The following is a 14200-nucleotide window of genomic DNA, read 5'->3' on the forward strand; positions in this document are numbered from 1 at the left end:
AGGCAAGAGCTTGCAAACTGATTTCCTTATTCAACTTCACAGGTCAAAGTTGAGATCCAAACGCAGGATGGGTGTTTAGAAATCACCAGCGTAAGTTTACACGTAGGCCAGTTTAGTAACTCAGTGCGTCGCATCTCATAGATCACAAGCAGATGAGGATCTGCTCCCAAGAGGCCTCTCTGTGCAAAACAGTACACCTCTTCCATTTCTTTTTTTTTAGCCTTTTATTTGCCCACCTCAAACAGACAGACAGACCCATTCTCACTATGCTTAGTATTTTACTCCTCTGAAGTCCTAGAAACAGTGAGGGCCCATGTTCTGTTGTGTGGTTTCTTATTTGTATTCATATCTTGCCAGTGCACTTTGATGTCCTTCTTTAGAAGGCTGTCCCTGGGAAGGAAGCTCTGGGGGAGCAGAGAAGAACATCCATGGCAAATAGGAGCTTCCTCCCTGCTGTGTGGATTAAATCTGCTCATCTTCCCTTCTACACGGCCTTTGTTTAGTATTGCCAAGTTGACCATGTGCAGATGGTTTCAACTTGGAAATGGTGATTTGTTTCATATCTAGCCTCTTCAGAAACGATTTCATAGGCATTCCCTATTTCCATGAATAGACTGAGCATTGGGGTAGGAGGAGTCTTTGAGTGACACTGCAGCGTTAGGACCTTTGTCACAGAGGAAGAGAACAGCACAGCCTAGCATGGTGAAAGGTCAGTATTTTAGGTGGATATAATTGATTGATTAGCTGGTTATTCATTGTTTGTTTTTGGAAAGTAACGGTAATAGGGTGGGAGGAGTAGGTAACTGAGGATTTCCGGAAAGAGGGATAGAATGACTCACATTTCTTGGGCATTGAGTACAACACTGTTCATCATTTTAGACCAACGCTTTGAGAAATTTACCAAAATCTGAGAAAGATAAAAATTTAGAAAAAAGAATGATAATAAACTCATTTTTCCCCCTCAAAAAACAGAAGGAAAGACTGCGTCAGAAGGAAGCCAGTGTGACCACCAACTAATACAGAGACATATGAAAATGATGGCAACGCGATGTATTTTCTTTCATGGTCCTTTGCAACACCGGTGCTGCAGGAAGTTCTTGAAAGATACGTCACCAAATGTTTGTTTTGCTCATCTCTTTCTGAGGTCATTGCAGTGAGCACCCCGTGCCTTTTTAAGGAAGTCCCCTGTTAGGCCACAGGAACAATGAGAAACTGTTTACAGGACCATTGCAAGAATATTGATTATTGTCTCTTTAGAGGTCCAGAGTCACTCCATTACAGGACCAGAAGAAATACCAAGATTTTCCAAGTATCTTTAAAAGCGGTGATTTCAAGCTTTCTAACCAAAGCTTGATATATATAAACTCGTGACAGAAGAAAGGGATCTTTTATGACAATTGCCGTGCAAGAACTTAAGCCTTGATCTTTACATACTGCTGCTTTGACAATTGATCTTCATTTTCATCCTGTTCCAGGAAGATCCTGAAGCACCTTTCTCACCAAAAATGTGGAGCTTACCAAAACTATATTTAAGAGGCCCAAGACTATGTATTTTCCAGAAGAGAGAAATGGTTATTTGGTGGTTGTTGTTGTTGTTGTTGTTGTTGTTGTTATTCATATAATGGAAAGGATAGAAGATGGAATTATACATGGGTGGAAAAGAAATAATGATACAAGGAGTTGACATCAGCTATTAAGCAAGACCCATTCTTTTGTTTTTATAGAAGCTTGCTGTGGTTTCCTTGCCCAGCAGAAATTCTGCACCCTAACTTCTGGAAAAAACAGGGATAACCAAGCCACACAGGCTTGGAGGTCAAAGTACCTGCTTGGGCAAGCGATCCAGTAACAGCAGACTTGACATTTCACACTGTTCGTTAGTGGATAAGGCCACGGTGACATTGAGCTCAGCTCTGCATCGTGTTCTGGGACTGTGTGCATGTGGCTATACCTCTCCCACCAACCTCAGGAGGCAGTTTTCAGACAGGAGAGCAAATGCTACTTTCAGTCTTTCACCATGACCTCAACCAACAGGCCTGTGACCTAGGCTGTAGCAAGAGTCTTTGATGTCAAAAAAATTAAGAGCATAAAAAAAGTTCTTTACATCAAAATGAAAAGAAGATTATTACATTAATATTAAGCTTTGAGTGGAATATCACACACAGGCAGCTCTTTCTGACCCTGGGAGCCCATAAGACCAGTACCCCTTGAGTCATAAGGGAAATGATCTTGGATCTCTCCCCTGCCACTTTTTTCCTTATGCCACCTCTCTTTGAATCTATCTTGTGAGAGGAGAAGAGAAAGGACTAGACGTGAATTGAGAATAATATCAAAGACTATCCATTTTGGGCCTTGAAGGGAAAGAGGTCTAAGCCTTCTCCTTCAGTTGGTGGAGGACAGTCTAGAGGGGGGTGAGAACCTTAAAACCCTTCCTGATCGGGCTGCCATCTGTAGCCTTGCCCCTTAACCCAGGCTCTTCCCAGAACCTCTCAACTTGCTAGGTGCCTGAGTGTCCACCCAGGACTGCCTGCCAATCATCAGCCCCCTCAGGGACCCCCTAATATAGTCAGCTAATTAAATCAGCACTATATCCTAATATAATGCAGTCAGGATCAAATCAAATCACAGAAGCCATATTTGTTCAGGTGCTAACCACCTTCTCTAATAATTCAAAAGAAAGGAAAATGGGAGCATGGTTGGGGTTTTTCATTTGTTTTTGTTTTTCCGATTCAAAATAAGAGATGAGACCAGCAAAACCAAAAAGCTGGTAAAGAACTTCCATTACTAAAAGGAGTTGCTTATGAGCAAGAAACTTTTCATGCTGCTTTCTTATGTTGTTTCTGTTCATTTTCACTTAACGCTGAAGAAAATCTAAGGAATTCATCGATTTAAAACAAATTCCACTTACAGTCATCCTGTGCCCTGTGACATTCCTTCTAGTATTATCGTGCAATAGAAAAGTGCCTGTTTTGTCCTTGCCTTGGGGATCAACTTTGAGTTCAGTGAGATCACGTCTAGATCCTCATGGGTACCCACAGAGTTGATGAACGAGAGCAGCAGGGACTTTCAATGGAGTCACTGTGGTCCACTTCAGGTCTCTAAGGAAGACGCTCACAAGAAAATCACTGACAGTAAACAGGACTGTCACTATGGCCACACAACCCTGTAAGAACATGCTCTCAGGGAACCAATGCTGAAGAAGGAGGAGTGGAAACATTTAATGTGATAGACAAATGCAGCCCAAGTTGGATTCAATCCACATGGACGGAGTCAAAATTGGCAGTAAAATACCTATTTCTAAAGATTGTACTTTGCCTGCTCTGTTGGGGGAACCTGGTGATTCTGTCACACTACTCAAATATAGTAAGTTATTGTATCAAGACACTAGGTCAGAATCTCCATTATTCTCACCCATTTTCAATCCTGCATTTTGTATCTGGATGCCGCCTCCCAAGTTCACACATGTACTGTGGTGTTGGCACAGCCTTTGTTTCTAACGTAAGTTGATGCTCAGTAAAGGTTTGCAAGAGCTTGTTCAAGTTGGGCCATCTAAAACAACCTGGAGCCCCTTGAAATAATCCCCCTAAAATGCAACTGAGATGATGTTAAATGCAACTTTTCATGGAGAGAAAGTGGTTAGTGCACCGCTTACGCAGCTTGAGCATTTTAGGCATGCGGGTGTAAGTGGCTTTTCTAAGCACAGCCGTCCCCAAATTAGAGGGAGAGTGGCCAGTGTTGCTACTCCATGTTTAAACAGATATTCATACCCAACTTTAGTAGCCAGATTCTGACAACCCTTGACTTATAAGCAACATCATCTCTTCCTAGCCAAGAGTCATTACATCCGAGAGCATAGTTGGTTGGATCACAGCTTGGTTTCTTGCATGAGTAACCTGCAATCCTCATCTAGCATACAAGTATATCATATATTACACTAAAGCATGGTATAAACATGTCAGGTAAAAGGCATCAAGCCTGTGAGGTGTCAAAGATCAGGTTAGAAGGGGGTGCGCTGTGTGGCTTTTAACACGAGAGGCAGCTTAACAATCGGGGTGGGGAGGGGCACGGAAAGGGAAAAGTGTAGCCAAGCAGAAATAGATGATTATGATGATGATGGACCTGCTGCCTTTTGAATCCTTGAGTTGACACCTATGATGTCTCTTCAAATGCCCACTGCAAGTACTTAGGAATAATGAAAAAAAGTATTTCTGAAATCTGGGAAGTAGAATAAGGAAACTCGGTGGTGGAAAGGTGTACTAGCCAAAACAAACTGGCAGCATGGTCAAGGAACCAATTGCCAGATTGGGTGCTAGACTTGGACCTCTGCCTGTCCCCCAATAAGCACAAGTATTGAGGCCCCCTTTGGCACCTCTTTTTTTTTTCCTAAGAACCATAAGGAAAGGCATTTCCTAAATGAAAAGCTTATATGCTGCTGGTGAAGAAACTGGAAAAACTGAAGGAAGGAATAAAACTCTGTGGTGGTATTGGAAACCTTCCACAAGATATGGAAGTCATTGCTATGGTTCTTGCAAGGACCATGATTGGACGTAGCAGGAGAGATGTGTTATTTTTGGTAAATATTTGCCTGTTGGCCTGGGATTGTACATCTCTCCATAGATTATACTGTATGCAATGGGGGCCTTTTCATTTTAATTATTGCTTTCATGAATATTGTATTTTCTCACTTTCGTTTTTGCTTTTCCTTTGCCTGATGTCATGGACACAGATCATTGCACACAGCATTGCATGCAGCAGCATGACAGACAGCATCTAATCCGAATATCAAGGGGAATTAGCAGTGCAGACCTGTGAGCTTTCCCAGTAACCAGACTGTAATGTTAACAGGGAAAATTCATTCCCCAACATCTTAAATCGGCTTATTTTGTAGTACTCTTCCCTCCCCCAAACAAAGATAAAACCAACATGGGGCTTTCTGTGTTGAGCAGAGGAAAGAAGTCCAAAATATATAGCTTCCCCCCACCCGCCAAAAAAATCCAAATATCAAATATATCATTTTATAAAGCAGTTTAGATTTGTGCATAATTTTCTTTGATTCTGCCTGTTCTCATCAGAAAACAAAAAAATGACTGAAAGCTGGAAAGGAAAGAAAAAGCATCAGCAGATTTGGTAATCCACAAATTAGTTTATTAGTTTCTAAAACACACACAAAATGGACATACTGTAAATTCCAGTGTTGTGGAATTCCTGAGCACAAAAACTTGGAACAGCTGTGAGAGCTGATGAGTGTGGACAGAGTAAGAGCTGTCTGTGGCCTACTTGAGACTTTCGCCTCAACCAGGCAATTTTTAGAGTGTGGATTCAAAAGAGTGTAGGATTGCCCTGAATAGTTTTTTAAAAGCCACATACAAGGAGAAGTAGTGTGATCCAATGGAAGAAGTAGCCAGACCATTACAACACCCTTAGTCTGGGTTCTCTTTAGAGCAGTTGATAAATGTGTGGAACATCTGGAAGGTCATCAAAACCACATTTCATATATTAGATATCCTACCTTTAGGAACAATTCAGCTGAAGAAAGCAAACTGAATAAAGAAATGAACTCTCATTCATGTCAGCTACTTTGTCATCATGAAGAAGTCTGCAACACAAGAGAAGTCTTGCAGCCACACTGATAGTATTCAATATTTGAAAACTCTGAATCATTTTTAGCCTTTCCAAAATGCTAATTACTTGTTGGGTATATTTACATTTTCTACGTATAGAGAAATCTAGCCACTTGGAAACTTCTCTGTTGTTGGTGCAAAAGTCACTTAAAGAAAAGCACCTTCAGAAACTGGCCTCAGCATAGCTGGCTGCTGCAGACTTGCCTAACAGTATTTATAACCCCATCAGCAATTGAATCCAGGCATAACTAGGCTCTGTTACTCACAGCTGTATGTGACCGAGAGGCCCATTTTGTGGCGTTGCTGCACACCCGTCGGTTGTTGACACCTTATTAGAGGCACTGAATGTTAGTTTCACAATTCTTTATTTTCCTTCCCGAGGAGTGGGCAATCTACCAAACCCTCCCAAATCGACTCTTTGCTGGGAAGTAGTGAATTCAAGAGCATTTTAACATGCAAGCGTGAAGCCAGTTCAGTAGCCTTATTTGTGCCAAGACTCTTAATCAACACTGTGATATAAACCTAGCATTTGGGAAATTTGTGTAGTTGACAACTTAATTGGAAACGTGAAGATATTAAAATGGCAGCTAGCTAACTCTGTCTCTCAAAGCCCCCATGCAGCTTCTACCAATAGAGACATTAAGGAAGCAAATCAAGCCTCATTCAGCAGGCCAGCTGTCCTCAAGTAGAGCTTATCAGGTTCTTTTCCCCTCTACTCCAGCCCCTCTCTCAACCAGCCTGGTGATAACCAGTAACACAAAAAACCTTTTCCTTGTCATCGTCTCCTCTAATGGTTCACTTCAGTCTAGAGCTCGGATGAACTCTGAACGTCATTGCATATTACATCTATGAAGTACTTGTTCATAAACATCATTTCCATTCTGTGATCTGGGGAAGACAGACTTAATCTCATTTTTTTAAATAGGAAAGTTGTAGCTAATGCCATTAATTTATCCTTCTGCATTCCATCTATGCTCATAAAATTTTCTGTTTTTTTTAAATCTTCTCTCAAACACCTGTCTGCCTCTTTTTCTAAAAGCTAATCCAAATACTTCTGTGAGCTAGTTTTTTCTTTATGCTTTGTGTGAAATTTGATAGCATTGGGCTAGCAAAATGCAAATGAGCCCATAATTTCCAGCCAGAAATTCACCTCCAAAGAATTTGGCATTCTTCTCCATGGAGTAAACAAGCTTCTAATATATTTAGGCTATTTTGTAGGCTGAGCATTTCCCTAAATTCTACCTGTGCAGATACCAAGGGGGACTCTACTCTGTCTTTGAAACTGTAAGGATGCCATACGAGAGAATGAATATTCCTCCCCACACATAGTGAGAGCCGCCATTATGTTATCTTATGCTTATACTGAGTATAAGCATAAGACCTCTTCCAGAGCTTACTTCTATTCTTGTCTCGTGAAACAAGTGTGTTTTTGTTTATTCATCTGGGTCGGCTTTCCAAAATGAAAGGCTAGTCGCATAGACATCTGAGTATCTAGGGAAATTGCTCTCTACCTCCCTATGGCATGGACAATAAATGTGTTCAGGAACAGACAACTCTCTGGTAACTCTTGGGATGGATTTTGAATTCCAGGTTTCTAGGCAATGCATAAAAATGGGTAAAGAGCATTTGAAAATTGTACTACTCTTCCCAATTAGAGACTGGAAGGAGATTCAAAATCATTACATTTTAGATGGGTTTGAGTGAACTATAAACAGCTCATTGTTTTTCCCTTTCTTCTTGGCATCTTGTCCCCAACTGTAATCTTACTTTTCATATCTGACCAACAAAGTGTAAAAAAGGCGATTTCAGCCCCACTGAGACCGCACTCTGCGTAATCCTCCAAAGATATCCATTTCTTTTGGAAACAAATCTGTGAATGAGGGGGAAGGTGGTGCAATTCTCCTATTTGTCCGGAGTGACACATGGGATTTTGGGGTCCAGCAGCAAAAGGATAGGTTTATACGAAATCATTAATTTTTCAATTCTGTAATTCTTCAGTTTCTCAAGGCACAAAAAATACTCTACTGTTAGCAAAAGATACAATCTTCAGCAAATATAAGCATTAAGAAAAAAGAACTCCCCTTTAAAGAAGCAATCTAAGATACTCCTAAAAAGGCAGAAACTTTTAAAATTAGAAATTGAATAATTTTTGAGAGAAAACATGTCACTGATTCACCATAGTTTTTTCCTCTCGTTGATTTTTCATTTAGACTAGCGTGGGAAGCAGGGTGCCCTGGACTTTGATTTAGGGGATCGTGCTTTGGCCAGGAAAATCAGCATCAAGCTGCATGCCCAGAACCTAAGTGAAATCAGTCAGCTTCCTAATAGGAATCAGGCCTAACAAATGGAGGTTATTTCAAGTCCTTTAGGGCTTAATTTTCTTAGTGACACCCTGGACCCCAGATGCTGCTTCCTAAAATGCATTTGATGTATGCGGTTATGTGTCTCCTATGGCCTTGGGACATTGCAAGCGATGGGCTGTGGGAGAAGAGCAGGAGATGGGAGGAAGGAATATTTGAACAGGGCCAAGAGGCAATGTTTTGCTGATACAATGCATTGTGAGGGGGCTGGTGATTTTTGCCATGCTTGTGTCATTGGCAGCCTTTCAGGGGAAGCTCCAGGAATCTGTATGAGGCAAATGAGAGCGCTCAATATCTTATACTTGTCAGTGGCTGACAGTGTGCTGGAAAAGCAGGTACTGTAGTGAAAGTGGCCTGTGCTTGCTGAGATGACTCTTACATTTCAGAATCATTCTGATGAGGCTGGCTGTGCACAGGTCTTCCTGTTTTCTCTACGCCTGTCCAAAAGTCATTTTGGCAACTAGCTTCGTTTGACTTTCCTCACCTCGATACTTGTGCTCCGGCCCCCCCTTCCTCCAAATCCCACAGCTTTTTCCCTGCCTTTACCTTTTCAGTTTCTGCAGGACCCAGCATGTTTACCCCCTCTGTCCCCTCAAACCCAATGTGCTGCTCCCCAGCCCTTTGGACGGGGTGCTTTGCTGTCACCAAGTGAGACACAGTGCTGTGGCTGCCTCTTGTTAATGTCAGCATCACCTCATCACTTAGGCAAAGAGGGGAAAATCCATAAAAGAGATGGAAAATACATTTCTTTTTCGTTTATTCGACTTTATTTTAAGAAGGTTGAGGGGAAGGTTCTAGTCCTTTTCAGTTTCTCAGATCGTACTTTAAAACCGTCTAATTAGGGACCATTCTTTGATAAATTATAAATCTGCCCAGGTCACCATCTATGAGGCATAAAACCAAATTTTTGAATCCGAAGTAACTTTTCTGTGCTGCTGGACAAATTGACTTAATTCTGTGCAAACAGTTTGAATCATAGGCTTTCTATTGCCACCCCATTCTTACTACCACTCATGATCCAAACAGCTACACAAATCTGGATCAGGATGTTGACAATTTGTGGTATTTTCAGATCAACGGTAACTGTTACACTCTTGAAAGTGCTTAAAAAGAAAGTATAAGCATGTCCTAAGCAGTCAGTCTTTTGACCTGGAAACATCTTGGCTTTTCTGTTTAATTAAATATTAGATCAATCTATAGATACAATCCTAAAGGGTTTTAAACAATAATGAAGACAGTTTGAGAAATGAGAAGGCACTTTAAAGGCATGAAACCTTACATGCTCTTGGATATTTTTTAACGTAATAAGCTAATTCAATTCAGGTATCTTTTCCCCTTTAAATTTTTAAAAATACGTATTTCTAATTTGTTTGCATATTTAATTTTGTCAAAGCTGAGAAATGTTCATTAGTTGGATTTGTAAATGTCATTTGCAACCAAATGAAGTATTTATTTTTAAAAAGAAAGGATGAAGGAACCAATATGATTTGTACATAATGAAAATTTATGTGTGTGTCTCTCTCTATATATATATTTTCCTCCTTGACACTATTTGGTCACCATCTCAAGTGTATTTTTGTACATAATATATATTGGTTAGAACATGTAGATTGTCTATTCAAAGAATCCTATCTCTGTGATAGATTATATTTATCCTAATCGGTTGATACCTCTGTTAATTTGTTTTAAGAGATAGAACTCTATTTTTTGGAATTTGCAGAGAACTGCATTCATGGCTTCCAAATGTAAATATGATGAGGATATTTTAATAAATCTTGGTTTCATGTCTGTTGGATGTGTTGTGCAAATTTATTTTCAGGAGACATTTCAGGACAATCTCCCAACAGTACTCTCACGTGGTGAATGCCAGTCCTCTCTGACGCTCATTACTGCTCAAGTACAGTATTACTGAGCTGCAAGAGCTGGGTCTTGGTAAGTCCATCATGTTTCCTTCTTCCTCCTCTGTCTACCCCACCAACAGTGGGCAATCTAGCTAGGCATTCAAGGCTAACACCAAACAGACAAACCCAGCCAGGCATTGGCTCAGCGAGGCTAACCCAAAAGCAATACTTCCTGAAGATGAACTGCCCCAGCTGGGAGCATATAGGCAGAACCACAAGTATTGGTGACTTCAGGTTGTGGGTTGGTAAACGATTATACTAGAGAAACAGAACAGAATATATAACTGTATTGTGTTCTAGCACTAAGCACAAGGTACGAATTCTTTTCAAGCAATGGTATGACACATGCAAATATTTGTGAAGGAGAAACTAAGACTTGCAGCAGAGCACTCGTCCATTTAAATAAATGTGTGATTGTGTGGTTTTAACTGATTGATTTATTCAGTGTTCCTGAATACCACACACTCTTAAGTTCTAGAAGTTTGCTGAAATATTCCCCAATTTATACCGATACATTTAATGAACAGACATAGTTATTATCTTGGGGAGACATTTCATCACTAGGAAATGTAAATCATAGAGTCCTGGAGCTGCAAAAATCTTCAGACATTGGATGAAATCTCTATTTCACAGAGTAAAAACTGAAGTTCAAGGGATCTGCTGAAAGTCACATTTAGTTTTAGTGAACACATTAAGATGAAACTCCAGATCTCTTGACTCCAAGACCAAAGCCATTCCCACTGCTTAACTCTTTCATCACGTTAAACTGTTTTCTTCAAAATACAGGTCTCCCCCTGCTATGTGACCATAGAGTGTATGGAACTTTTCATAGGCCAAAATGGCATAACACAAAGAAACAATTACCATTAATTTATATGGAAAATTTTTTGAGCATTCCCAGACCCAAAAATAATCTCTCTTAGACTTTTCTGATACCTTAGAAGACATCTTGCTAACGGATGCACAAAATAAATCAAGATAAAGTACAAATGCTCACAGACACAGCTCAAAACTGTAATGTCTTGATGCTGAGATGCTGAGTGTAGTTCCTGGGAAGCAGCTTGGCGGGGCCCCTCTTGCTGCTGGGGTGCACACTACCTCTACAAGGCTCGCTGCAAAACAAATGCTAAATGCCGTTTTTGCTTCTTGCCTTTTTTTTTTTTTTTTTTCTAAAAGCAAGAATCTTCTTCGGATTTCTTCTGGTTAGCAAAAGCAGATACTAACGTAGGTCTTTTGTGAAAAGCAAAGGGATGTAACAGGAACTTTCAGAAAGTGGGGGATACCTATACACCATTATAGAGAAATGTTCTAGAACTGTTGTTTGAAGAAAGGGTCCAAATGCTCCTAAGCGTTTATAGAAACCATCATTAAAGTTGTGTTCTGAATTAGAGCCCCCTAGCAGGGGACAGAGGCCTGAGTATCAAGGAATCCAGGAAAAACATGAGTTCACCTTGGGAAGAAACTCCTCCCTGGTTTAATCAAGATTTACTCTCCCCTGCTGAGTGATACCTGTAGAATTTTTAAGTATGCTTTTTTTTTTTTTTTTTTTTTGCCTATTCTGTAAATTCTTTAAATTCTGATGGTCCAAATATCAGGCCATAAATTCCCGAGGCTAAATATTCCACTTCAGACTCTAGCTGCCCACTTTACCTGCCTATGATGTATTCATGGAAATAAAAGACTTGACAGTTGGACTGTACTGGCCCCACCTGCAATGGATGCCCGCATGGCTTTGGTTGTCTTTTTGTCTTCCCAGAGTAAATCTGCTTCATGCCCATCATTGTGTAATAATGAATGGTTAGAGAACGTAACTATATTCTTTATCAACTGATGCATTAAAAATGCCCCCACTTCCTATTTTTCATGGGGTTTTTTTTGGTTTGGTTTTTTTGGTTTTTTTTTTTTTTTTAGTTTGGAAAGAGTTTTTCATGTTTTTTTGTTTTGTTTTTAGTTTGTTTTTTTTTTTTTTAGTTTGGGCAACTGGGTGGGTCTCACTCTGGAGTTCCAGAAGATTGTAGTAGTATGTCTGTTGGGTCCTCAGCCATCTGAAAACTGGAAGGCTTGAGTGGGGAACATGCACTTCCAAGATGGCTGACTCACTTGGCTGGCAGGCTGGTGCTGGCTCTAGGCTGGGAGACTCAGTGTCTCTCTACAGAGCTGCTTGAATGATCCAAGACAAAACATATAACTTTTTTTTTTTTTGTTTTTGTTTTTTTTTTACCAAGGCTCAGAAGTCAAATCCCATCACCTTCATCATAGTCTACTGGTTGAGGACTTTACAAAATTCTGCCCAGGTGAAGGGGTGGGGAAACAGACTGCACCTCTTTTTTTTAGACCCCACCTCTTGATGCAGAAATGTGAACACCATGTTGTAGGAAGAGCATGTGAAATGGGACATATATTGGTACAACCATCTTTGGATAACCTGTCCAAGTAGCTTGCCCTGTTCTTTCTATCTGGTCTTCCTCCTCCTTCTCTTATTCTTATTTTGTTCTGAAACTAAATATCAGATTTCTTTTTCAAAATTTCCCCTAGTTTTCCCCAAATCTTCCCTCTGCCTGCATATCTGAGCACAGAAATATTTGTCTTCTTCCTCTGGATATAAACCTTCTTTACCTTGAAGAAAATGAGTTATGTCTTGAGACTTTATAAACGCTGGTGGAGAAGAGAACTCAAAGCTGACCCTAGAATTTTGCTCGACAGTCATAAGCCTGCATTTCTTATCACATGACTAGAAGAGATGTTGATTCTGAAGCTGTGTCTTGGCCAGTAAGTAAATGAAATCATACTTTCTTGGTGGCTAGAATAAGATGTTGACTACTACAATACTGTATAGGTATTAATACAATGGGATATTATTCAGCCTTAAACAGGAAGGAAGTTCTGACACATGCTACAACCTGTATGAACCTTGACGACATGATGCTCAGTGAAATAACCCGATCACAAAAGAACAAATATTGTTTGATTCCACTTATATGAAATAAATATGGAAGGTAAAGTCAGAGAGATAGAAAGTAGGATGATGGTTGCCAGGAGCTAGAGGGAAGTGGGAATGAAGTTGTTCAATGGCCATGGAGTTTTAGTTTAAAAAGATGGAAACATTCTGGAGATGAATGTGGTGATGGTTGTACAGCAATGTGAATGTATGTAATATACAGAACTGTACATTTAAAAGTGGTTACAATGGTAAACTTTATATTTTGCCATGGTAAAAAAAAAAATTATGTATGTATTAAAAGCTTCCAGCTGCTACATTAAGCATTTTATATGCATTACTCTGTTTAACCCTCATAATGATAATTAACATGAGGTAAAGATTACTACTATCCCCATTTTGCAGATAAGAAAACTAATGTTTGGAGAAATTGATAACTTTCCCATGGAATTCCTAAGTGGAGAAACTAAATTTCAGCTACTCCAAAGAAATGCTTTCAGCCAGTGTCTTACCTTTAAGATCACAGAAATAGAATTAACTGATTCAGAAGAAATGCGGAAAGATAGACAAAGATGGTAAGGCCTTAACACATTGGTGGTCTTATAGTCTTATTTTTGAGATATGGTAAAAACATCGTCCTTCTATCAAAACTTAACAAGACCATGGGGGAGGGGAAGGGGGAAAAAAAGTTACAGAGAGGGAAGAAGACAAACCATAAGAGACTCTTAAAAACTGAGAATAAACTGAGAGTTTATGGGGGGAGGGAAGGAGGCAAAAGTGGGTGATGGGCATTGAGGAGGGCACCTGTCGGGATGAGCACTGGGTGTTTTATGGAAACGAATTTGCCGATAAATTTCATATTAAAAAAAAACAAACTGGGAAAGTCCCTACAAAGTAAAAATTGCTGAATAAGATTTGAGAGGAGATAAAAGTCCAGAGAGATAAACATGGTTTTTAGTATTGCTTTCCACCTGGGGATTCTATAAGAGATGACTGAAAGGCGAGGCTATGCTTTGGGCAGCCTGGGTGTCCTAGGGGGACAGAAGTAAAGGGCAGGGCCCACTATATTTAAACCTGATTAACATCCCCTTGTTTTGAGGTTAAGATGTGGGTTCTCAAGTACCAGGGTGAATTTGACAATATCTGAAGACTTTTTTATTATCATAACTAGGAAGAGGTACTCTTGATATCTAGTAGAAAGAGTAAGATACTACCAAACATCCTGTAAGGCATGGATCATCCCCACAGTAAAAAATTATCCAGCTTGAAATGTCAATTGGGCCAAGATAAGGTGATATCAGATTGCTAATGCTTTCAGGAACCTGGAAAAACAACAAAAATTCTTCCTGGAAATGTAAACACACACATAAATTCTTTCTGGAG

General features: G+C 39.9%; 1 protein-coding gene across 3 annotated transcripts in view; it reads left to right on the forward strand.

Moving 5' to 3' along the window:
- Positions 1 to 9766, forward strand: part of FMN1 (formin 1) — a 427872-nt gene extending 418106 nt beyond the window's left edge. For all 3 annotated transcript variants that reach the window (XM_049611644.1, XM_049611645.1, XM_049611646.1), the window contains one exon: positions 973 to 9766. In XM_049611644.1, coding sequence (XP_049467601.1) covers positions 973 to 1017 — 45 coding nt within the window. In that variant the 3' untranslated portion in view covers positions 1018 to 9766. The remainder of the gene's footprint in view (positions 1 to 972) is intronic.
- The last annotated feature ends 4434 nt before the right edge of the window (positions 9767 to 14200 follow it).

Source organism: Panthera uncia (genome assembly GCF_023721935.1).
Source record: "Panthera uncia isolate 11264 chromosome B3 unlocalized genomic scaffold, Puncia_PCG_1.0 HiC_scaffold_1, whole genome shotgun sequence".
In the NCBI taxonomy this organism is placed as follows: Eukaryota; Metazoa; Chordata; class Mammalia; order Carnivora; family Felidae; genus Panthera; species Panthera uncia.